At 33.0% G+C, this 26,561-nt stretch overlaps 1 protein-coding gene across 1 annotated transcript in view; it reads right to left on the bottom strand.

Moving 5' to 3' along the window:
- The window catches only part of Shprh (SNF2 histone linker PHD RING helicase), an 88,681-nt gene that overhangs the window by 8,778 nt on the left and 53,342 nt on the right, over positions 1–26,561 (bottom strand). Inside the window, exons 23-28 of the mRNA XM_076858167.2 lie at positions 25,405–25,506; positions 22,287–22,358; positions 19,389–19,577; positions 1,793–1,885; positions 1,019–1,105; positions 65–243 (exon numbers count right to left, since the gene is read on the bottom strand). Of these exons, the coding sequence (XP_076714282.2) occupies positions 65–243; positions 1,019–1,105; positions 1,793–1,885; positions 19,389–19,577; positions 22,287–22,358; positions 25,405–25,506 (722 nt within the window). The remainder of the gene's footprint in view (positions 1–64; positions 244–1,018; positions 1,106–1,792; positions 1,886–19,388; positions 19,578–22,286; positions 22,359–25,404; positions 25,507–26,561) is intronic.

Genomic DNA, 26,561 nt, shown 5'->3' with positions numbered 1-26,561 from the left:
TTTAAATGCTGCTTTGGTATCTGAGACCTGAGGCAAAGTTATTGAAACTAATTTTAGTTCTTACTTTGTCTGTCCAATTCGGTGCACCCTCCCTATGGCCTGAAGCTCATGGGCAGGGTTCAATATGGGTTCCACCAAAAGAACATGAGTTGCTTCAATGATAGTTAATCCATTAGAACCTGTATGCAGGGGCAGCAGCAAAATATTGATTTGGGGATCACGTTTAAATGCTGAAAGGTTCTCCTAAAAAAGAAAGGTACATTTTAATTTTAGCTGGATCAGAGTAAAATAAGAGCAGTATGTTAGAGCTCAGTTAAAAAGGCTAATGGTATCCATTAGGTCACTGTGACACTTAAGAACTAAGAAATTTAAATGTAAAATCACCAATTTTAGGAAATAGAAACTTGTTGCTTATCTACTTATAAGGAAAAGCATCATGTAACCTTTCTTGTTCTTTACAAAATATAGTGGAATCACAAGATAAAGAATGTAATGTATGTAAATTAAACTGTATGAGTTTATAGGAAAAAGAGAGAAGGAAAGTAAAAAATATGCTAGAGTGAATGTGAAACAGAGGCATGAATCTAATAAATTTTCATTTGGTTTTGTGTATGTGTGTATCTTGAGGTATGTCATTGTGCTAAGTGTGGTATCAGGACAATGTTAACCATATGTAGTTTTGCCTGATATAGAATCTGCAAAAATTAATTCCAGGGCATAAGGCCCCATTCAAAAGGCATATCATAGGCAATCTTTTCCCATATTAAAGAAAGGACTTCAAGTAAGAAGATCTATACAGAGATCCTTTGAGGAGTACAACTGAAAATAGACAGTGAAGAGACATAAAATACCTTTATTTTCTCTACTTTGCTTTAAAATTCTAATTCATAATTAATCAAACCTCAAATCTGCTTATGAAACTTATATGACATATGACAAAAAATGTTAGTAATTTAATAGCAGTTTTAGTTTACAACTGAATGTATTTTTAAAAAGCAGGAGTAACATCTTGACATACCTGAAATGTCTTCACACGACTGATTTGTGCAAATTCCATGTTGTTGTCAGTGAGAGCTTTTGAAATAATATCTAATACATCTTGCCACTGAAACACATGAAACGTATGAAAATTGGTATTTACACGGAGCTTTCAAAGAGGATCTGAGAGAGGATTAAAGCACAGTAACTTTTATACCTCAAAGTGATCAAAAACAAAATCTTCACGTGCACTACCATTAAATATTATTTAGTTCTATCATGAAATTAAATTATATATGTTATATATATGTACAAACACACTTTTTTTTGTATAAAATGCTGGCTGAAAGAATAAAAAACACAAGGGTCTTTAAAAATTAATTAAGATAAATAACAGAAAATAAATATGGAATGTTTAATGGATGTAATTACTTATCTCCTCAAAATGAAAATTTCCCAAAAATAAAAACTAGAACTTTACAGTCTGTAGATTACTTTAATTTGCTTTTTCTTAAGTTGTGAAATAAGATTTTTCAAGATTATGGGTTTCAATTTTTAAAATGTTCAAATAAGAAAATCTCCAAATGAAATTAACATAAAATCATAAAATGTTATTATAAGAATGGCACTGTGAAGAGGCATCAAATTTCTCTAGAAACAATTCTACCTTAAGGATATGGGAAAAAAAGTCTAACAATAAAACTAAATCTTAACTAAATTATATTAGACATTACACATTAGTTCTCAGATATAAATGGATCAGAAAAAGAAAACCAGTCTGAGTTAATATTGAGGGTGAAAATGTTGATTATACCGTGGAGAAAACAAGTGCTTTAGCTCCTGGGTCTCTAAGCTGTATTTTCATCAGAGTTCTGACCACAGCTTCCACTTTTGTAGAATGGCTGCCCTTTGAATAAAAATAAGAAAACACATCACAATCAAATAAAATCTAGTTAAGAATAGAAAGGAAAATCATAAAAAATACTGTTTGTTTGCAAAACTATGTATGTATCAAAACCAAAACAGGTACATATGTTTACTATATTTTATTTTGTGTTTGCTGGAAATTTTCTTTAGTTTCAAATTGTAGAAGTCATGGAATTTACATCCAGAGAGAACTGAATATAAAGGTACATCAGAGAGTCATGCAGTGATATGACACTAAAGATATTTTAGTAAGATTTTTTAGTTAGGCATTTGGTTTTAGAGTTATAAAATTTTGCCACATTAGATAAACAATTTATATTAAAAATGTTCTTTGCTTAAGTCTCTTATTCCAGATATTATGGATTAGAAATGTTACAAATTTAAGAAATCAAAATTCTAATGCTAGCTAGCAAACAAGGAAGAAGCCAACAAAGGAAGAATATTTTCTTGCATGAACAAGCATAAAAAGAGAGGTACAAATTATGTTTACTTAAACTGAAGCAAATTCATACAAAGTTAACCATGTAAAAGTGCTTTTTTTGCATCTTTCATAACCATTCTACCATAAAAAGATGAAAATGAGAAAAAAATGATTAAAAGTAGACAAATAAGAATAGGATGAAACTACAAGTATTTCTATAGGTCTGAGAAAGTTTTCCTCTTAGAGTTTGACAAAGATTAAAGGCATGGGGTTTCAAATTAGGCAAATCTAAGTTTCAACCCACAAGTTATATGGGTTCTAACCTTCCTAAACCTTCTTTTCCTTATCCGACAAGGATGATAATTTTACCTATTTCCAAAACTGGTTTGACAATTCCATGAAAAAACACACACAGTTTTCAGCCTAACACCTGGCAAAGAGTAAACACTCAATAATTTTTATCTTTTTGAGATCATAATACGAGGACTATGACCTAGAATATACCATAGGGGGGCAGATGTAACCAAAAAGAAGCAAACATGTTTCCATAGCAACATTAGCCCTCTCCTAAATACCTTCAATTTTTTTTTTTTTTTTTTTTTTTTTTGAGTACAGGGGATTGAACCCAGGGGCACTTGGCTACTGAGTCACATCCCTAGCCCTATTTTGTATTTTATTTAGAGACAGGATCTCACTGAGTTGCTTAGTTCCTCACTTTTGCTGAGGTTGGCTTTGAACTCATGATCCTCCTGCCTCAACCTCCTGAGCTGCTGAGATTACAGTTGAGTGCCACTGAACCAGGCCTCAATATGTTTTCGCATGGAAAAATACTTAAAGGCCAATAAAAAATAAATAAATATATGTATGTATGTACATACACATATGTTGAAAAAATTTATGTGTGTATGTATAAGTTTTAAAGTTCTACTAATTTTAAGTTGGCAAGATAGAATCATGGAAAATGTTTTAAAATCCTCATGTTAAAATCACAATTTTACATTTATTTCTCTAGATATACATGGAATAATTTTTTATAAGCAACATTCCAAACTGGTGTGTTAAATCCTTGTAGGAAAAGACTAATACATTCTCTTTTTATGGAAGTTTACTGGGTTCAGTGGTAGCTCTCAGTAATCCCTTCCAAGTGCAATAGTTCTCAACAACTTGGGCCCAGGGTAGTTACTTCTCACTATAAAAGAAGAACGATAAGAAAGCTTAGAAATTAAAAGTTCTGCTTGGCAGAGAGCTACACAAGAAGTGAAATGAACTTATACCCTCTTCTTTCCAAATGGACAAAAAGTGGTCACTGAAAGACAGAACAATAAAGAAAGAAGCTGTGGCCTGTATGTATCTATGGCTCTTGGTTTGATTATGCACACCCTGCACAACTTTTGAAAACAAAGCCAGCAAAATGCATAGTCTTTATGCTAGGCCAATGTGTTCCGTTAACTCCTCTCAAGGTGAAAGATTTCATATTTTAGACTACTTGACATTTACATTATTAATTATCATAAAAATGTTGGTTCAAATTTTAAGATGTTACATTAAAAAAATCACTGCCAATTTTTTTGAATATGAACTCATAATTTGTTGTTAAATGAAAATGCTGTTGACAACACAGAAACAACATGGAACACATACCATAGTAACAAAACTGAATAGCAGTTAAGATAAAAACCTCATTTCTGTCTGTTTTGCTAAATAATATTACAAGCACTTTTTGGATCATTTTTTATAAGTTACAATAAAGCAATATGTATTTATTGAGCAAATAAGCAAACAGAAATTTACAGGATAAAATATTTTTTATGTGTAACTTTCTCTAAACACTATTAAGGATCTGACAATTATCTTTCTAGATTCTATGTATTTTAGAAACCTACATTAAAATGCACTACACTTTACAAATATTTTTAAATATATTTTGCAACATGGTCCTTTTATTTAACATTGTATCTAGCAACTGTGTTATACAGGACCCATATATTTACCTTACTTTGACAGCTGCATAATATTCCAGTGTACAAAATTTATAAATATTTGCTCACTGACACATAATTACACTGATTATATTGTGCTTTGCTATTACAAACAACACTTTAGTGGCTATGCTTTTATTTACAGCTTTAGGTGCATGTATGAAAACTCTTGTAGGAAAATGAAATTGCTGATTAAAAGATAAAGAACTTTTTAGATATTTGGATTCTAAAAGATTCCCTATCAATCTGCCCTCTGAAAACAGTAAAACTTTTTTTTTTTTTTTTTTTAAATTGGTACCAGGACTGAACACAGGACACTCAACCAGTGAGTCACATTGGCAGCCCTTTTTAATATTTTTTATTTTGAGACAGGGTCTAAGTTGCTTAGTGCCTCACTTTTGCTGAGACTGGCTTTGAACTTGCAATCCTCTTGCCTCAGTCTCCCGAGCTGCTAGGCTTACAGATGTGCACTACCATGCCTAGTTGAAAATACTACAATTTTAAGCTATCAATAGTTCAATGTGCTTGCTTCTTCCAATACTTATTAAAGTTTAATTTTTTTGCCAATCTGATAGATGAAATGAGGAAGCAAATTTGTATTTAGTCTGCATTTCCCTGAGAGTAAGTATGAATGTCATCTGCTGGGCAGTTAGAATTCCTTCTCTATAAATTGTATACTCATACACTTTAACTAATTTTAAAAATTGCATTATCTTTTGCTACTAATATTTAGATCTTCATATAATGTAGATGTTAGATTGTACATGTTTTCCTAGTACTTCATTCACCCACAGTTCACATTTATCTGTGTTAAAAGCAATGATATAAGCAAAAGTGTTAAACTGATACATTATTCAAGCTATGGTAACTCACAAAATGCTCGATGAATGACATTTGAATTTAACACTATTATTCCTTAAGTATTTTATTGAAAAATTTTTTTTTTTGGGTTAGACTTCCAAATTAGTCTTTTTTTTTTTTTTTTTGTTACTGGATTTAACCCAGGTGTGCTTAACCACTGAGTTACTTCCCCAGCCCTTTTTATTATTTTTTAAATTTTGAGACAGGGTCTCACCAAGTTGCTTAGGGCCTTGATAAGTTGCTGAGACTGGCTCTAAACTTTCAATCCTCCTACCTCAGTCCCAAGCCACTGGTATTACAGGTATATGCCACTGCACTCAGCTGAATTATTCTTTCATAAGGGAAAGGTGAGGGATTTTATTTGGAGAAGAATAGCATTTTTCTCAATTAACTGTTTTACCATGGTTCTACATAATATATAATTTATTATTCATACCTCAAAGTATGAAAAAAAATCAAATGGCATTTACTTTTATATCACTCAGAGCTTACCCTGGAACTTTGTAAACAGTATACAATCAGTTCATTTAATGCAAAAAACCCTAATATTTATATTTAAACTTTTAAATTCCAAATATGTTAAGTAAAACACATTTAAAAACAAAATAAAATAAAAGGGGATCAGAATACAATTTGAAACTTCTAACATATTTTTCATTTTTTAAACAATATGCAAATCAAACCTTGCAATTAGTCTCAACAGATTAGGTAGACAATAAACTGTACCTCAAAACTATACAGGCAACTTATGACAAACTCACAGTTAACATCACATTCAATGGTGAAAAATTGAAAGCTTTTTTTCTAAGATCAAATCTTGCTTTCCCGCTCATAAGATCTGACAAGAGCAGCCATGAAAGAAAACCATTTGACTTAACACAAAGCAGGCTCTATGGAGGATTTTGTTAGATATTTTTAATGAAACCACTGGAACTAGTATTAAAAGAGGCCAACAACTGGAGAGGTAGTAACCATGCCACTCACATTTATCAATGCTGACTTTTTTTTCACCTATCAGCAGCTAGAGTAGAGGTCAACAAAGTCAGCAAACTTGTGGGTTTTTATTTCTAATCTTTAGAATCATAAATCCTTATCCATAACCAATATTGAAAGGACAATGTTTGGTCTACAAGCAGAGTCAATGAAAGTGGACAAACAAGGAAGACTTTTTTCTATATTCATACCCATTCCCACATCACACAAGTCCCGTCTTCAAAATTTCAAGTAAGTTAGTTTGATTATTCAAATAGTCAATTCATTCAATAAAAACATTAAAAGGATCATTCACTATGATCAGGTGGGATTTATCCCTGGTATCCAATGATGATTCAACACAACACAAATCAATAAATATGATATACCATATTAACAGAGTAAAGAATTAAAAGCATATGATCACCTCAAGAGATGCAGGAAAAGCATGTGACAAAACTTAATGTCCTTTTATGACAAAACTCAACAGATTAGGTAGACAATAAACTGTACCTCCACACTATACAGGTCATATATGACAAACCCACAGATAACATCATATTCAATGGTGAAAAATTGAAAGCTTTTTTTCTAAGATCAAGAACAAGACAAGGATTCCCATTCTTATAATTTCTTTAAACATAATACTAGAAGTCGTAGGAAGGGCAATTGGGTTAGTGCTATGGTTTAGATATGAGGTGTTCCCTGAAAGCTCATGTGTTAGAAAATGCAAGAAAATGATTGCATTATAAGAGCTTTAACCTAATTGGTGCATTAATCTGCTGATAGGGATTAACTGGGTAGTAACTGTAGGCAGGTAAGGTGTGGCTAGAGAAGGTGGGTCATTGGGGGCAACCCTCTGGGATATATATTATGTTCCTAGTGAGTGAGGCCCTTTCTCTGCTTCCTGATTGCCACGTCCTATTTGCTTTCCTCCACCTTGCCCTTCTGCCTTGATAATCTGCCTCATCTTGGGCATAGAGCAGTGTACATAGCTGGCTTTCTATGGACTGGAATCTCAGGAACTGTGAGCACCAAATAAAAATTTCCTCCTCTAAAATTGTTCTCATCAGGTCTTTTGGTGACAGTGGTGAAAAAGTTGACTAAAACAGTGATAGTGAGGTAAGAGAAAGAAATAAATGACATCTTAATAGGAAAGGATGAAGTGAAACTATCTAACTATCTTTGCTAATAAAGCAATTTTACCCATAGAAAACGCTAAAGACTACTATAAAAATTGACAAATGAATTCAGTAATGCTGCAGGATACAAAAACAACACAAAAATCAGTAGTGTTTCTATATGTAAACAATAAACTACCTGAAGAAAATCTCATTTATAATTTCACAAAAATTAAAATATATAGGGATAAATTTTTATCAAGAAGGTGAAAGTCTGAACATTGAAAACTAAAACAATGATGAAACCATAAAAGATCTGAACAGCCAACACAATTATGGGTAAAAAGAACAAAGCTAGAGGTATCACATTCCCTCATTTTAAAACACATTACAAACCTAGAGTAATCAAAACAGTAAGGTACTGACATTAAAAATAGCCACAATGACCAATGGAATAGGAAAATCTAGAAATAACCGCCACCCCCAAACACACAGAGTCAGTTGATCTTTAACAAGGACAATCCGTTCACTTACAGTTCTGGGAAAACTCATTATCCACATGCAAAAAAAATGGGCCTTTATCTCACTCCATTCTCAAGAATCAACTCAGAATGGATTAAACAACTTAAATGTAAAATCTGAAACTGCAAAGCTACTAGAAAAAAAATTGCAGGGAAAAGCTTTATTAACACTGATCATAGCAAAGTCATTTGATATGATCTGAAAAGCACAGGCAACAAAACAAACATAGATCAATGGGAATTCATTACATGAAAAAGATTCTGCACAATAAAGAAAATAAATTAACAGGGTAATGAGACAATCTGTGAAACAGGAGAAAATGTTTGCTAATCATATACTTGATAAGGGGCTAATATCCAAAATATATAAGAAACTCAAACAACTAAATAGCAAGAATACAATTTAAAAAGAACCAAGAAACTGAAAAGACATTTTTAAAAAGAAGACATACAAATGGGTAGCAGATTATGAAAAGGGCTCACTAACACTGAGCATCAGGGAAATGGAAGTTAAAATCATAATGACTATCACCTCAAGGATGGCTAGCATCAATAAACAAGAGAAAACTAGTGGGGGTGAGAATGTAGAGAAAAAAGGCCCTTGTACAATATTGGTGAGATTATATAGCCATTAACAGAAAATGAGATGAATGTCCCTAAAAAAAATTAATAACAGAACTACTAAGTGATCTAGAAATTCCACTTCTGGGTATATATCCAAAGGAAATGAAATCAGTATGTCAACGAGATACTGCACTCCTATGTTCACTGCAATGTTAGTCACAATGTTGCAGGATTATTCAGAATAGCCAAGAAATGGTATCAACTTAAATGTTTATCAACTGATAGAAAGAAAAATGTGATATCTACAAAGAATGGAATACTATTTAGCCTTAATAAAGAAGGAAATTCTGTCATTTGCATCAACGTGGGTGAACCAGGGAGAGTGGGAATCATTGGAAAAATGTTAAGTAAAGGATATAAGGATTTTAAGCAGAAAGAATCTGTTCTGGAGATAATATTACACAATATGGTGAATAAAGTAAGTAAAAATGTATTATTGAAAACTGCTAAGAGGATAGATTTTAAGTGTTCTCACTACAAAACAAAAGTATGAGAGGTGATATTATATAATAAGCTTAACTTAATCATTCTACAATGTCTACATATATGAAAACATCACTGTATACCATAAATGTTTTCACTTGTAAGTTAAAAAAAGAACTACATCATACGGTACATATGATGAAAAGATAACTTTCTTATCCGCAAATACATGCAGTCTACTGCTTATTATAGAATATGAGGAAAACCCAAAAAGGATTATACTGCTGCTTTGACCTGAAAGCATTTAAATGGATGCTTTATTAACCGTCTTAATGAATAATATACACATTCTACTACTCTTTTTAATATTTCCATCTCAAATATGTAAATGAACTTGGACTCAAATCTTCCAGTTTCAGAGATTATTAAATGTGGTCACTGCTATGGATTATTTGTTTTGTTAAAAAAATGTTAAAATAGGAAAAAGTGGATGGGTTATATGTAGATAAGCTGGACAGAAAAAGAGATTAGGATGAATAAACATGCAAGGTGTTAAGAGAGTTTGACATTATCAAGACAGGTAAATTAGTAGCTTCAGTCCAGCTGAGCTTATTTTTTAGAAATAGCAGTAAACATACAGGTGCAAAGTTAGTCTGGAATGATATGTATTAGGAGTAGTGAGCATGGGAATAAAAATCCCATGAAACTGCTAAATCAGTTTTAATCATACTAGGCGGATAAAGCTGCATTTAATTATAAGTACCTCTGTCCTCTTCTGAAGCTCTTGTTCCTTTCCTCATTCTGCCCCTTTTTCATCAATCTCTTCAGTTTTCCCAGGTATATATGCAACAACCCTATATTTGTTCAACTCTTGGTTCTTTTTCATGTTTCTGAAACATTAATGGCCAAGACCCAGCTCTGGAAAGAAGATATAACATCTGTTTCCAGCCTTTAGTTGACTGTCATTTTTCTCTCTGGTGCATTAAGGTCAGTTGACCTTAATGTACAGAACCGGATAACAAAGCACAACCACTCAGCTCAAGCCTGTTGTTTCTACTGTTTTCCCAATCAAGAGAAAAAGCCAGCACCCAAAACATTAATTCAACAATGAAGAAGTGAACTGTAGTCTTTAACTTTCTGGAAAATAAAGTACAAAGTTAAAAACTCTAGACTTTGTGGTAGCAAGTTAAGGCACTTAAAATATGGGTGATACTATTACCACTAAAGGTCAATAAACAATATTTCATATGAAGTTCAGACTAGAAGTCATCTAGTAGCACAAATAAAGGTCCAGAAATGCTGTGAAACTTCCTAGCTATTCTAGGAACTAACTTAATTTTATTACAGAGTTAAATCTGATTGGAAAATTGTGCTGGGTAATCAGTTACAGGATCCAGCTGCAAAATTCTGAGAATTAAATGGTATAAGAAAATGGAAAGAAAATTCAGTTTTATTTCTTTGCCTTGTATTTAGTAGAGTTAAATAATTCTAGTAATAAAATAATCAAAAACAGTATGCAATTTAGAATTTGATCATTTTCTCCCCTTCAGGATAAGACTATTTACCAATGGAATATTAGAGTAAGCGGTGCCTTTCATTTCCTGAAGTCTTATTACTGAAAAACAGGGAGGAAACAATACTATTAAAAATATTTCAGTACAGTGTAGAAAGATACACTATTGTTGGATTCATTCTATTTCCTTCACATCCATGTCCTATCTGATGAGATCCATTACTTAAGGGAAGAAAACAAAGAGGACAGATAGATCTCCCTGCTGCAGCATTAACAGTTACTTGCATTTAACTTACATAACAAATAAACTGTGCTCTGTGACAGGAAGGCTTTCTATTTTTCTTTAATGACTTTACAATAAAAGTGAGTATTTATGGCACAATTTAAAACAAGCCATGCCAATCCATAACCCTGAATCAGGAAGTTGTTGCCAATATATTTCTTTGTCTATCACCAGTATAGTCCTCCTTCTTCCTATGTCACCTTCTATTTTTTTCTATTTACCTAATCTGTTCACATCTTTCTGTACTCCTTTTTCTGTGCAGTGTGTCTGTGGATTCCCATGGTCTTGCTAAGTTCTATTTGAAGAGTTAAGGGCTAAGGTGGCTGCTGAATCCTGAAGAACATTAAAGAAAAGTCAACATAATGGAGATGATGAATGTACTTAGTCCTATTTTTTTTATCAAACATAAGAACATTTATGCTTAGAGACTACGTCAACAGTCAAGCCATATCTTTGGAGCTTTTATATATATATTATATATCCATATTATATTTCCTATATATGAAATAAACACACTAAAACATGAAACACTTCTAGTGAAGTCTTACAGTAGGGGGGCTGTTAGTCACTTCGCACTGTAAAGTGAAAGCCAAATGAATTCACTTTCAGAAGTGCTAAGAACTTGAAAATTTGTCATTCACATGCTCATTATGGTAAATTTCTCGATGCAGTATAGCATAATGAAAAAAGGGAATTATAGAAAATTTCATGGGTAATAGTGTCAAATATAAGTCAACAGAGAAATGAAGGAAGCTAGTTAGAAAAATAATTAGAAGTTACAATGAGATTCTTTTTCGAAAGGCAAAGTTTAAATAATGTAAAATTTGTATTACATTATTTTCTGCATGATTTCTTTCATTTTACTTGGTTCTATTATAAGTAGTATTTATACAGTAATATTGTACACACTGTTTACCATTTTTTCCAAATGGAAAACACATGTGTAGTTAAAGTGTGACTATTTATATGCATTATAATGTAAAAGTGATACTATAAAATTAAGATGAAGAGAAGGATTGAAGAAACATATATACTAATTTCTTCATATTTTAAAGTGAAAAGTCCACAGATTATACCTAAAGCTAGTACTTCAAGAAAAAATTTACATAAATCACTAAAAGTGATATAAATGGTCCCTAGAATTCAAAACAGAAACTGTTTACAGTGGTAAGGTAAAAAAGGGAGAATGGAGAGCATTATTTTCCATGGTGTGACATTCTGTATTATTCTGAAGTAATTTATTTTTTCTTTTTGGTGAAATTATTTCTACTAAAAAATAAATAACAACCTTTTCTTCTACTTTCATTTCTTACAGTTAAATAAGGATTTTAGGGAGATGAAAGGAAGGACTGTAATTCTGGGACTTTTAACTTAAACTTCAAGGATACCAACAGGATATTATCACAAGTGAACTAGTCCTGCAAATCATGTCGTCACTCAGTGCTGTACCTGTAATGCCTCTTACTGCCCTAGGGTCAAGTGCATGCCTAATCTATACAACCTGCCACAGATGAGGAGTTTCAGCTTTGTCAGAGGTGGGGCAATCACATCTGAAACAGTAACCTTCCAGTTACTAGTTGGAATAACTTTTGCAATATTTTAATTATTTTTATTACAAAAATCAAAGGTCTGGAGACTAGAGACTTCGAAGATTTCACGAAACTGAGAAACATCACTTTAACGAAGACAGATTCACACAATTTCCCTTCCCCACCTCCCCAGTAAAGAGAATGACATTCTCTAATAGGTAATATGAGCACCATAGGATTGTATTGGTGAAAGGTAATAGATTTTTCTTTGGTTTTCCTTAGTGGTTTTAAACTTGCAAATAACTTGGATGTTACTATTATTGTTCAGAATAGAAAGTTCCTATTTTGATTATATTCCGACTTTCATTCTGGACTTTTCTTTTTGAAATAAAGCTAACTCCTTCAAAGTACCTGTATATTCCATAGTAGTTTTAGCTAAGTAAGACCAGTCAACATTATTTTATTTCTGTCTTCATCTGTTCATGGTAAACACTCATGCTGTAGTGGCATATACAACTTAGGGTAGTTATTAGGTTTGTCTGATTGGTTCCACAGAATAGGAATACTTTTCAAGCACAAGCCTCTGGCAATTGCTGGGTTCTGCATCCATTGTCCAGTCACACCTTACTTGAATGAAACAAAATGGAAACCCCACCTAGGTGGAGAGAAATCTTACACAAGTGCACTCAGTAACAAAAATAGTATCATTTTAAAAGTTTTGCAAAATTGTTTTGAACTCAGAGTTAGCAAGTAAAAATTTAATTTGGATTCAAATGCTCTTATGGATTTACATGTAAATACTGTTGAATTGTTTATCCATTCAGCATCTATCCAAATACTTACTGAGTGCCCATTATATGCCAGGAATTGTTTTGTACTTAGGATATAGCAGTGAATAAAACAAAGTCCCCAATGTTTCCACATTATAAAGAAGCTTACACTATACAATTAAATTTTTCCCAAAGGTACTTTATAGTTTATGTCTTCAAAGTCTTTACTGTATGTTTAAATTACTGCAAGCTATGACCAATTTCCGCCAAAGACTTACCAACAGTTCAGCATTTCAAGTGGTTAAGTTGGCCAGTAAATAGAAATTTTTTTTTTTTTTTTTTTTTTTTTTAAGAGAGAGAGAGAAAGAGAGAGAGAGAGAATTTTATTTTATTTTATTAGTTTTCGGTGGACACAACATCTTTGTTTTTGTATGTGGTGCTGAGGATTGAACCCGGGCTGCACGCACGCCAGGCGAGCACACTACCGATTGAGCCACATCCCCAGCCCCAGTAAATAGAAATTGTTTTCCTGTAAACATATTCAGTCATGTTGTACTCTAACAGAAACACACAATTGCATTCTGAATTTACCAGTTAATGTTTATGTATAGATTATTTAGATTTAAATAAATTATTTAGGAATTACATTTACTTAATTATTTTATATCTAAACTCAGTAAGATTTCATAATTGTTTTTTCTACCCAGATGTTTAATTATATTTCAAGAAATATGAGATACATGTCATGAGTTAACTGAAAAAGCACTAATTTAAAAAAAGGGGGGGATAGGATTCTACACATACTGGAATACTATACACAGTATTGCTAGGCTTTTCTGGGAGTTTGAATGTAGATACAATATTTTCTCTACAAACAGACTATAAGATATCTCTTTTTCAACAGATTTCTTATTAAAAGCAGATTCCTGGATCATATCCTACACGTAATGAGTCAAAATTTATCAATGTGGGGCCGGAAAAAAACTCTTTATTTTCAAGAGCAAGCTGGTTGATTATCATACTCTAATGTTTAAGAAGATAAAGTAATTGTGCATGTGTGTGGTAGAGGTGTATGTTGAGGGGAAAGTTGTGTATCGTTGTTGCTATATCTATTTTCTCCTGGATGAAACTTCTTACGCCGTAAGAATCATATCCATTATGGAGTCAGGTTTTTCACTGGCAAAATTATTTGTATGAAACCTAGCCAAACACAGGACACAGAGAACATGCCACGTGGGTATATGTTCTGCCAAGAGACCTACTTCAGCATCCAAAATGCCTGGCAGTTGTCAGAACTTGCAAGGGGAATTTTGTTTACTTTGTGAAATGCCCAGTAGGTTCCAAAGGTCACTTAGGAATATTGTCATACTAATGGTTAGGAAAGACAGGTTCTTTAAGTGAAATGTATTCACCAAAGGGACATTTTTGATCTCAATATTTATTTTATTTCTGGTCAATCAATAAAATTCCTTACATTGTGAAATCTCTAATTTCCAAAAATACCATTAGGAAAAAAAGAGGAATACTACTTAATATTATTTTTTTTTAGTTGTCAATGGACCTTTATTTTATTTTATTTATCTATCTATATGTGGTGCTGAGAATTGAACCCAGTGCCTCACACATGCTAGGCAAGCGCTCTACTACTGAGCTATGACCCTAACCCTAATACTGTTTATTGTCTCCAAATATCTTTTACCTGATGTCAACTATATGATTATGCACTGTATGTGATATCATATCGTTTGTTATGTCCAAGAATCTTGACAGGAATACTTATTGTAAAATAAACATTTCAAATAAAACAAAAATTTCAATGAAATAAAAAAAATTACTTCTTAGTTTATTGAATTACAGGAATATGGTAATTAACAATAGTATAAAGGAAAAATACCCTTATTTAGGTTTAGGAAGAGTCTGAACCAATAGTTCTAAAATGTGAAAATACTGCCTTAATTATTTATATAGATTCGTGTTTATTTTACATACATAATCACTTCTTCCTTAATTTTAAGTTAAGAGTGATGACCATTTAATGAAGAAGTTTCAGAAAGAAGAGTGAGGCAAAGTTTGAAAATACAATAAACAGATGCTTCAAGGAGAAAGTGACAGACAGTAGGGCAGAAATGTGACAGAAGTCAGAGGAGGTGACAGCAGATGGCAGAAGTGGCAGACATGAATGGTGATAGAACAGGCAACAAGCAGCAAACACAAACGTGGTGAGAAGCAATGTGAAAAAGTGAAGGAGGGTTAAAACTTGTTTGCATAATGGTACAACATTCAGTGATGCATTAATAAAAAGGAAATGCATCCATCTATGACAAGAGGAAAATTATTAAATCTAGTATAAACTCTAAATCTTCTATTTTTTTTAGTAAGATGCTTCTATTAATTCATGTGTTCACTAATACCCAGAAAAGACAGGAAGAAGTGAGAGCACAAGAAGTAGATTTCAACACTCATATCCCTGACCCAACAGGACAACAAATATAACTGTCCTGATCTCTTCTGGGTGTCTAGGAAATCTGCCACAAGTGAACAGGTGTTTGGGTTTGATGGGCTCAGTGACTCAGTTCAGAGGCTGTGATGTTTACTGGTAGATATAGCAATTACTTCCTCAAACTCAGTGAATCCTGACACAGCAGTTCTGCTTCATGCTAGTTCCTTGAACTGTGAGGAAAGCTTTCACCACCTAAAGGTGAACTGCTGCTTCTTAGCCATGAAAGCCATCTGAGGCCCTTGGGATGCCTGCAGCCAGCTGAAGAGACAGAAAAGAAAGACAGAGCTGAGACAGACTATCTTTAGGGGAAGGAAAGAAAAGAAAACTATAGGAGTGAGAAGAAAGTGGTAGCGGGGACTGGGCAGGAGAGTAGTTCTATGTGTGGTGAATGGGACAAATGCACCACTAAAGGCCCAAGGGCTGATCTGTGGATTCTTCACTCTGAAACTCTTTGTCATGTGCCTTAAAAATACACACTTATCTAGGCGGTTCACAGAGAACAGGACTAGATGATCCTGAAGTCATAATCCTCTCATTTAAATATAAAACTTGCCCATGCGGTTTTACCCTTATTGTTCTCCAGTTCCCCCTGCTTATTTACCTCTTTTACACTCTGTTCTGTTTCTATCTCTGAACCTTTTGTTGGTGCCCCATGGAACCTGTGCTTTAAGATCAACAAACTTTCTCATCTTTGATACCATTTACTACTGAACATTACCTTTCATTCGCTGAAGAACTCTGGTGCCTAACTTATAATCTTCAGCTCTCTGAACTCTAGATATTATATACTATATACTTGGGTTGTAATCCATCCAACATCCAAGTCTCACCACTTTATTTTCTAGTCCCCCCCCCCCTTTTTTCCCTTTACCTCACTTGGGTCACTTACTTCTACTATCACATTCATGGTACTTAATACCTATTCTCTCTGAAATGACTAATTCAACTCTCCCATCCTCAGATAAGGACTCCTACCCTAGTAGTTTTTTTTTACTCAACAGCTTAACCTATGGCTGTTACCTGACTTCAATGAGATCTCTGCCTTCTCTCATATATCAACACACTCCCTATCTTTTTTCTTTTTCTGGGGTACCAGGGATAGAACCCAGGGGCATTCAATCACTGAGCCATATCCCCAACCCTATTTTGTATTTTATTTAAAGACAAAGTCTCACTGAGTTGCTTAGTGCTTCACTTTTGCTGAGGCTGGCTTTGAACTTGCAGTTCTCCTGCCTCAGTCTCCCAACCCACTGGAATTACAGGTATGTGCCACAGTGCCTGGCCACTCCCTATCTTTTCACAAAACTTATACTACACATTATTCTTTTTCTATCGTCAGCCTTCTTTTATTTTTTTAAACTGAAGATTAAACATGCTGAAAAATATTTAACAAAACAAACAAAAGAAATATCTTTGCTTATAATTCTTACAGCTAAATGTATAAAATAGTGGGCATTTTCTCTTTCCATTTATTTACCTCCTGTTCACTCGTCAATCTCTCTCCATCTGCCCCTCACCATATTGAGTTCTTTTAGAAATCACCAATGACCTCCACTAGCTTTTTAAATCCATATTATAAGCAGATGATCCATTTTCATTACCATTGGACACAGGTGATCTCTTTACTGAAGCAGTGTGTTCCTGAGGTCTCTGTAAACAGCACACACTCTGGGATTGCCTGTGTCTCTATTTCTTGCTCAGGCTTTTTTTTCAGACTTTCATCTCTTTATTCATATTTTATTTATTTGTTTTTGGTATTAGGTATTGAACCCAGGGATGCTTCCCCACTGAGCCACATTCCTAGACCTCTTTAAGATAAGAAGTATCTTGCTAAATTGCTTAGAGCCTCACTAATTGCCGAGACTGGCCTTGAACTTGCAATCCTCTAGCCTCAGCCTCCCAAGCCTCTGGGATTATGTGCCACCATATCCCATTCAAACTTCAGCTTCAACATTAGAAACCTCAAATATAATGTGTCTAAATACCTTATCAGAAACTATAACTTTAGTCACCTATTTTTCACACGAGCAACTGGGGGATCATTTATTAAATTTCTTTCTTTACCAATGCCTACAACATTCTATTTTACTAACTAACTTTAAATATCTCTTGAATATACTTATTTTTCTCTATGTCCACTACCATCAACCCATTGAAATCACCAATATGACTACTGTGACTTCATAAACTGGTGTCCCCCAATTTTTCCTACTCTATTCTTTTCTATCCCTGATAGTCTATTTTCCATATTCAGCAAGAAAGATCCCTTAAAAATCTAAATCCAATCATTATACTTTCTTGCTTGTAACATTTAATGGCTTTATATGGAAATAAAATTCTCAAACCTTCAAATGGACCTTTCAATGCCTCGCCCTGCTTGGGCCATTCAAATTTTCATTCTTGTTTTCTGCATTGCAGTCTTTAGTTTATTTGAGTCATTCTTTTCTCAGGTCTTTTCATATGTTGTGTATGTGTGTGTGTGTGTGTGTGTGTGTGTGCGCGCACACGCACATTTTTTTTTTTTCTATTTGGGAGTCTCCTCCCCATAAGATCACTCCCTACCTCTTCCAATGTTAGCTAATCCATTTATACTGTATCATTTATCATTTATTATTTGCTTAAGTTATTCCCCCAGAAAAGCCAGATTTGCTTTTCTTTTTTAGTGTTTATCATAAGTATAATCATGAATAATCTGTTTTAATGTTAGTGCTTCTTGCTCCTACTCAAACCTTCCCCCATACTGCCAAACTGTTAAATCCATGAGAGCAGCAACACCATCTATTTTATTCATGCATGTAATACTGCATCTGTGAGGTCTAGCACACTGCTTGGCATGCAGTATGTATCTAATAAATATGTGTAGAATGAATAAATAAATGAAGGAATAAAAATTTTATTCCAACCCTGGGATTCTGTTTATTCCAACACAGTAAAGAGCATTGTTAATGATAGTTTCAGGTTTTATACAAATAGAAGTAGGGAAAAAATAACAAAAACAACAAGAAAAAAACCCCAGCAATTAAAAATTGTTTAATTCAATTGTAGTTTTCTTAGGAGGGAGCACTCTTAAGAACTGGCTAACTCCTGGCAGTAAAGTTCAATTTGTAATTAACTATTCACAAAACACATCCTCAAAAATCAGTGAGAAGAGAGTATCAAGAACCTTGAAGGAGAAGGAATTAATGAACAAAATTTAACTTCTTGCTAGAGTTAGTTCCAGCATTCTATAAACTAATCCTTGAGGCTCATATTCCTCGGTTTATTTACAAATTGATTTGCCCTTTGTCCAAGTTAGAAAAAACTGAAAAAGTATACTTTACAAAAACAAGGAACAAAACGTCTAGTAAAAGTTTTTCATTAAATAAGCATTCTACAAAGAAAGTTCAATTACAGATTCTGTTTATATCTCAAATTAGTAATTTATAAAAAATATTCTGAAGGAAGAATGAGAAAAAATTAGGAAAATAAAGTCAAATTTTGGTTGTACTCTGAAATATCCATCCATGGTGTTTAAAAACATACTATATCTTTCCCATAGCAACAATTACCATCAATAACAAATCTATTTTTTCCTTTAATGTGGTTGAGCACATGCTTTTTTTTCTGGTATCCACAGTTAAATAAAAGAATGAAGAAAAAAACCTTCTTTGAATAAATTTCAAATTTAACCACAGTTCTATCTCATATGTAGTGAATGGAAATAGTGTAGATAAAATAGGGAACTGGAATTCTTGTCTGTCATAGTGGGTGTGACGACTACTGCTAACCATGTTTTAATAAGTATTGTTGTGTTCCTTCCACAACAAAAATGTAGGTAGCAAAGCTGAAGTTTTAGGCAGTAGATTTATGGACAACAGCGGTTTCTACATATCCACCACTCTCTGATTTCAATGCTCACCTTGATCAGATACTGATTCATATTCTATTGCTCTAACTATGCTTCCACATGCTCTTGACCTACTTTACCTTCACAGGGATGTCCTCTTCTTGGCTTGCTTGCTCAGAGGTAAAGACATAGGAAATTTCTTTGTGAGATGTGTTCTGGCGGCAGATGGCACATTTAATGGAGCTTCTGTGAGACCCCACGCTGTATTGTTCAATAATAATAGAAATGCATTCATTACAGAAACAGTGTCCACAAGTTAGTACTGCCCACTAAAACAGAAAACACACAAAAAAGCCTTTGTAAGACGCTATTAAACATGTTTTCAATCTATAAATACAACAAATGAAGTGACTCATGATTTTGCTTCCTAAATATTCTACAATATTAACATTCTATAAATATAAAATCCAAGTTGTACTTTTAAATTAATTATTTTTACTCCTTTTGTCACAAGGGAGTAAGCCTTTATAGTGTTTAGTTCTACTGACCCTAGTCAATTACCATTATTTTGTAATAAACTGGTACTCATTTCAGATTTAGAAAAAATGCAAATTATTCTTACCAAGCTAACAGCAGATATTACAGCAGAACGACATTAATTAGGAGACAATGTACTTAATACATCCTTTTCAATTTATTAATAAGGTTTATAGTTTTGTATATTAAAGAATTTATATAGAAAATGAGATTAACATCTCAGATTAATTTTAAAAGTGGTTCTGGATACATTAAAAAAAAAAGATCCAAACAAAAAAAGTATTTTTCAGAAATTCCTTGTCCTATTTAAAGAAAAGAAAAATAATACTCTCTGAATCTCTGGAGAATACCATAAAGTATATGTACCTCTTTGGTAATAGTGGTGTAGAAGAGCATTAGATTTAATCTAAGTGTCAACTCCAGAAGCTATAGTATTTTATGCAGTTTATTTAACATCTTTTTTCACCAAGTAAAAACAAAAACAACAAAAAACGGGGTTCATGAGTACAAGGCTCCTTAGTTCTTAGTTGTTTTTTTCTAAGATATAGATATGTATGAATCTGCATAAAAAGAAAATACGTGGCTAGGTTCCCCCAACATACTTTGTAGAAGGTCTAAGAAACTTCTTGGAAAAGAGTCACACCAAGGAAAGAAAAAAATTGAGGGTGATAAGCCTGGTTTTTAAAACAATAATAGAAAAGAAAAGGGATTATTTTGTGTTTGGTTGGCTGATACTGTTCTCATTGCTCTTCAGCTGTACCTCTGCTCTCAAGGGGTTGTGTCAGACTCCTCATGAGGCTGGGACAAAATTAAGGAGCTATCTCACTACTACTTCTGCTTGATACACAGCAGCACTATCCAGTACCTTATGTATCTGTAGTGCCACTGGCAAGAAAGGATACTTGAGAGAACTTATATGACTCTTGAGAGCTCAGAATAAATAAGTAACAGAGTAATCAAAGAGACACCCACATTAGGAGTCATGAGACTGACTGAAGTATCTGAAACATAAGAACAGATAAATGGCAATACTTCCTGAATCAGCAGATACAGATGAGCTATCTCGGACAGATTCTAACTGAATAGACCTAAATTACAGAGGGAGGAGAACTGGGAAACTAAGAGGAAAGGATAGAGTTCCCACAGATTGTGGGTATGAACAGAGTTCGAAATATAACAGTTTTGCAATCCAATATGTTCTTCTAGGTGTAGGAGGCCTGACTTTCACAGGAAGTGAATGGAATAATGAATGTGAAAGAATTTAAAAACTGAAAATGTTAAAGATTAAAGAGGAAATAAATTTTTGTAGATAATATAATTGCATGAATATCATCAAAAACTAAAAACAAAAAAGACTGCTCTATGTTATGTTCCCTGTCATTCCCCGTATCTTTCTTGGGTGTTGGGGATTAAACCTAGGGCCTTGCACATGCTAGGCATATCCTCTACCACTACCCTGTACCCCATCCCTATATTCCCCCCATCTTTTTTTTGGTACTGGGGATGGAACTGAGGGTACTTTACCACTGAGCTACATTCCCAAACTTTTTATTATTTATCTTGACATAAGGTACCGTTACATTGCTGAAACTGGCCTTGAACTTGCAATCCTCCTACCTCTGCCCCCAGAGTTGCTGGGATTATAGAAGTGTGTCACTTTGCTCAGCCTCTTTCACTTTTACTCATAGTATTTTTATCACTGATTTTTGTCAGAAGTCATCAATATCTGTATAGTATTACGAGTTTCCAATGTTATACCTATCCTATTAAGATTTATAATTAAAGTTTCCTTTGAGAATCTAGCTTCTACTTAAATCTTGAAAACTAAAAGGTCCTTACTTCCTGATTATTCCTGCTTAGAACATGGAATTCATATATTTAATTTCAGTTCCAAAGTTCCATAAAGGGGAGGACAGCGGAGGATACTTTTATTTGTTAAAGGTAACAGGCTTATGTTTAAAATGTTGAAAAGTAACGAACCTTCTGATATTGTATACAGTGATTTATCCTACTTAGGATAAAAATTTGAGCCTCCTAGAGAATAATTATATGGTGACATCATGTCTATACATATTTGTATGTAATAGTCACAAAGAAGTGTACTTAATTACTATGGCTGCCTTCTAAAAAGCACATCTAAATTCCTGTAGAAGTGATGTTATTTGCACTTTAAAGCCTGGATTATAAGATATTAACAATATTAAGTAACAGCTACGTTACTAAACCTCAGTACCACCTTCATAAGTAAATTTATCTGCGATGCATTATATTTCTGTACAATTACCAAATAACTATGGTCATCCAGCAAAATTAAATGACTTGGAAACAATTTCGTGTTTGGAAATATGTTCAAAATCATGAAACTTTAATACCCTAACCTTAAAAAGATGGGTAATACTTGTCTTTCACACAGTAATCATGAAAGAAAGACTGATTGACTGATTGCATATAGAAACCATTGAAAATCATAATTATTTTTATAAGTGTATGTGACATTTCACCTGTTTTCCCAGCTGTCGAGCACAGATTGGACAAGGTTCTGGATTAACACCTCCTGATGTTTTGTCTTGAGACTATGCAAGAGAAGAATCCAAAAATACATTAGTGACATTTTTAGACTTAAAACCTACCTGATAGATGCTTTTCAATTCATTTCTAGAAGTAAATGCTGGCAAATGCAATAAAATAATCTAATGATTGAGATTATCTAATACTTTATATATTACCTAACACTATCATTCCTAGGATTTACCAAAAAAATTTATTTAAGGTATGAACAAAAAAAGAAACAATTTTTTATTACAGTTTAAGAAATGTTACTATATTTGTGATTATGGTAGAACATAAAGGCAAAATATGATATAACTAAATTTTCAAAACTTTAGTTTTAGATTTTATTATAAAGAAATATGAATTATTATGAAGAAAATGTGCACTTGTAATGCATATCCACTTGGCATAGGATCAGAGACATGGGAAGAGGCAGCACATAGTTATGTAACATAAACCCTTACTAACACTACATGTTTCTCAGCATCCTTTTTCTAGTTGCCTTAACCCATTATGTTCTGGCAGCCCATATATAGGACACTTATATGTTGTGAAAAACAGAAATATTAATGATGTGAGATCTCTATGCTTGGAAATTATATCAAAATATAATAGCTTTTCAAAAATTTCTTAAAATTATAAAAATTGAAAATATTTCAAAAAGTTACAAAATGGACAAATTATAAAACTGAGAAAAACATAAAAGAAAAGTAAATTCGAAAGATCACCAGTTTTCATATGTGTTTCAAAAACCACATAGTTAAATGTTTATAATAATCATCCTTTGGCTTACAAGTAGTGAAGCAAAAACAACAACAAAAAGCTAAATTGTGTAGATTCAGTATCTCTAAGAATTCAAAATAACTCCACTAAATAAAATGAGAGTATGCAGGCATTTATCAAAGGTGAAGAGCTGAATTATTACCTGATAATTATTGATCTCTGTGTCACATAACATGTAACAAACCACCTGAGAATGCAGAGGCTTAAAATAAACATGTAATTATTATGACTCTACAGGCCACCTGGGTACTTTGGGGATGTGGTAGCTTGGCTTGTGCTAAATAGTCCTGGATGGTCTCATCCTTATTTCTGGCAGCTGGTGGATTAGCTGCCTGGGGGAACGCAGAACTGTGGGCTCAGCTCCTCAAGGAAGTTAATCTGGGCTTCTTCACATGGTCTCCATGTTGCAAAGAGCAAGAAGATTGGGGAACCCTGATGTGCATGGAATTTTAAAGTCTCTGCTTATGTCACAGGTCAAAAGTAAGATGACTAATCTAGAGTCAACATGGAAGGGATTGCTTAAGGGCATATATAATGTAGAACATTTTACTGTAGCAATTTGTAAGCAATCTACCATAACTCATGATGTCACTTCTTTTCTAATATATTTGAAGAAAGAGTTGGCATAATTTTGTGTAAGGAGCTGGACCGAAAATATTTTTGGCTTTATAGGCCATATGGTCTGTATTGCAATTGCTCAACACTGCTACTACAGTGTGAAATACAGCCATAGACAATGGGCAAATTGTGGCTGTGTTCCAGTAAAACTTTACTTATAGAAACAAGTACTGGTTTGGATTTGTCGTATGTGTGGTAGTTTGCAGATCTCTGATTTAAAGTTGTAAGTTTCCCTTTTATTTATCAATTAAAATATAAAAACAAATAATTAGAAATTTTCCTCTAAGAATACCTTAGGTGCATATTGTCACATATTTTCACCTTCAATTAGTTCAGAATAATTTCTAATTTCCATTGAACTTCTTTGAGCCATGAGTTATTTAGAATTGTGTTAACTTCCAATTTGGGGATTTATCTAGCCACCTTTCCATTATTAATTTCTAGTTGAATTTCTCCTTGGTTAGAAAATATATCCTTGCATACTTCTTATTCTTTGAAAATTTTAAGAGTTGTTTTGAATCAGAATTACGTCAACTTTAGTAAAATGTTCCAAGCACACCTAAAAAAAAAAAAAAAAAGGTGTATTCTGTAGTTGTTGGGTGTGGCAGTCTGTGTCAACTGGCCATATTTGATATTCTTAGAGATATTTTGGCCACTTCTTTAAAGTGTATAAGAATCTAGTTTACCTCTTCTTATCTCCTTCCTTTGTGCTGTCATTTGTTCTATATGCCACATATCCCACAACAGCCCTGTTGCTTTAGTTAATATTCTTTTATGTTTACTTACACATTTAAGCTTTCCCTTGCTATTCCTTCCTCCTGAAAGTTCCATCCTTAAGACTTAGATAATTTGTCTTTAACCTAAAGAATCTCCTTTAATGTTTGTTGTAATGTGAATCTACTGGCAATAAATTCTTTTAGTTTTTATTTAACTGAAAATACTTTACTTCACAATTTTTTTATAGGATATTTTCTCTAAGCTATAGAATTTTAAGTTGGCAGGTTCTTCTTTCAGCATTTTAAAGATGTCATGTCACTGTTACAGTACTGAAAGAAAAGCATTTTTATTCAGTTACCAGTTCTGATATGTGCTTGTCTACTGAAAACTATGAATTCTTGAATTAATATTATCAAAAATTATATTTATCAATGACCTATCAAGTCATCAATGTTTGATGTAATACTTGGACTACAATTCATAAAATGCTATGACATATACCAAATAACTGAACTTTACCAGTGTTACCATGTCTTATGATATTAGCTTTTTAAGCTTATTTCACAGTTTCAAATAAACTAAAAATATATATTAAGTATCAATGAATGAATATAAATGTTATATGATAAAAATTTTCATTGAGCGGTTATGTTGTAACACTTCTATTCAAGGCTTTGAAACATAGTCTCTGTACATTGCTTTTCACCACATAGTGTATTTCAAATCCCCTGTGTTAATTATAATTCCCATAGATATAATCTTCTTTGATGATCTGTGAAGCTACTGCCAAGATAGCTAGTGTTTCAACTCATAAGTAACATAAACAAAAGATCAATTTTAGAAAAGCTGTACTATTAATTAACAGGACTAATATTTTAAATAGAAAGAGTCACTAAAATAATTTATAATAATATAGTATGAGGAAAAAATAGAATCTTTTAAAAACAATACCTTCTCCAAATTAGTTAGGTAAAGAAGCTGACCAAGTTTTTTCTGAAGCTGTGATGTAGCAACGGCTTTATCATTTAGTAGTTTAATGCGATTTTGTTCTACCTGAAAACAAATAACAGAAAAGCTGCTTTGTTCTCTCTCAGAAAGTTAATTAAACTATTAAACATGATGTACAAATCTTCTCAATAATATAAACATATCCTGTTTTAGAAAACCCATTTATGTATTCAAACTCAAATATACAAAAAGTATACTAGATAATGTATTTTGAAAGGACTTCATTTTTGCTACATAAAACAAAATTACTGGGACTGGGGTTGTGGCTCAGCAGTAGAGTGTGCACCTAGCACGTGTGAGGCCCTGGATTTTCCTCAGCACCACATAAAAATAAGTAAAATAAAGGTATTGTCTCCAACTACAATTAAAAAACAAACAAACAAAACACAAAATTACTGACAAGATACTGAAGTTAGATGGAAACCAACCCAAATTTTATTTAGGTGTATTTTTTAAGTAATACGTTCATGGAATGAAAAAATATTAAATAATACATTGATTTACATGGAGGGATATGCAGAGAAAAATCTCCAACTCCTGCCTCCAAATAAAATATAGTAGACAGAAAGGAGAATTCAAATAACAGGGAATTTGTTTCTAAACAAAATCTTACTGAGAATTCATATTTAAAGGAGAGATTATTATAATGATTATTTTAAAGATTTACTAAGTTAGAATCTCCAAGTTTTATAGAAACACATACAAGGGATAAAGATAAATTATATAGAAAAGAATATTTTTAATGGGAAATAGAAGAGACTAGTGGAGTTATGAGAATCCTGAGATATAAGGAGGGACTTATTAGAGGATAAGTTGTAAATATCCATCTATTATTAGTAAAAGCACTGCAAAAGAAAGTTTTAAGTTATTGTTGAGTTTTATGATTTGTATATGAGGTAATCCACCAAAGCTCCTGTATTAAGGAAGGAATATTCAGAGGTGAAGTGATTAGATTATGAGAGCTATAACCTAATTAGTTTATGCTAGTTTGAGGGTGCTAACTGGGTGGTAACTACAGGCAGGTGAGGAGTGGCTGGAGGTGGTGGGTTACTGGGGGCATATGATGAAAGGGTTCACGTTCCTGGCAGCCCCTTCCTCTC

The sequence above is a fragment of the Callospermophilus lateralis genome, chromosome 6 (genome assembly GCF_048772815.1).
Source record: "Callospermophilus lateralis isolate mCalLat2 chromosome 6, mCalLat2.hap1, whole genome shotgun sequence".
NCBI classification, from domain to species: Eukaryota; Metazoa; Chordata; class Mammalia; order Rodentia; family Sciuridae; genus Callospermophilus; species Callospermophilus lateralis.
This window is presented reverse-complemented; position numbering and strand designations above follow the sequence as displayed.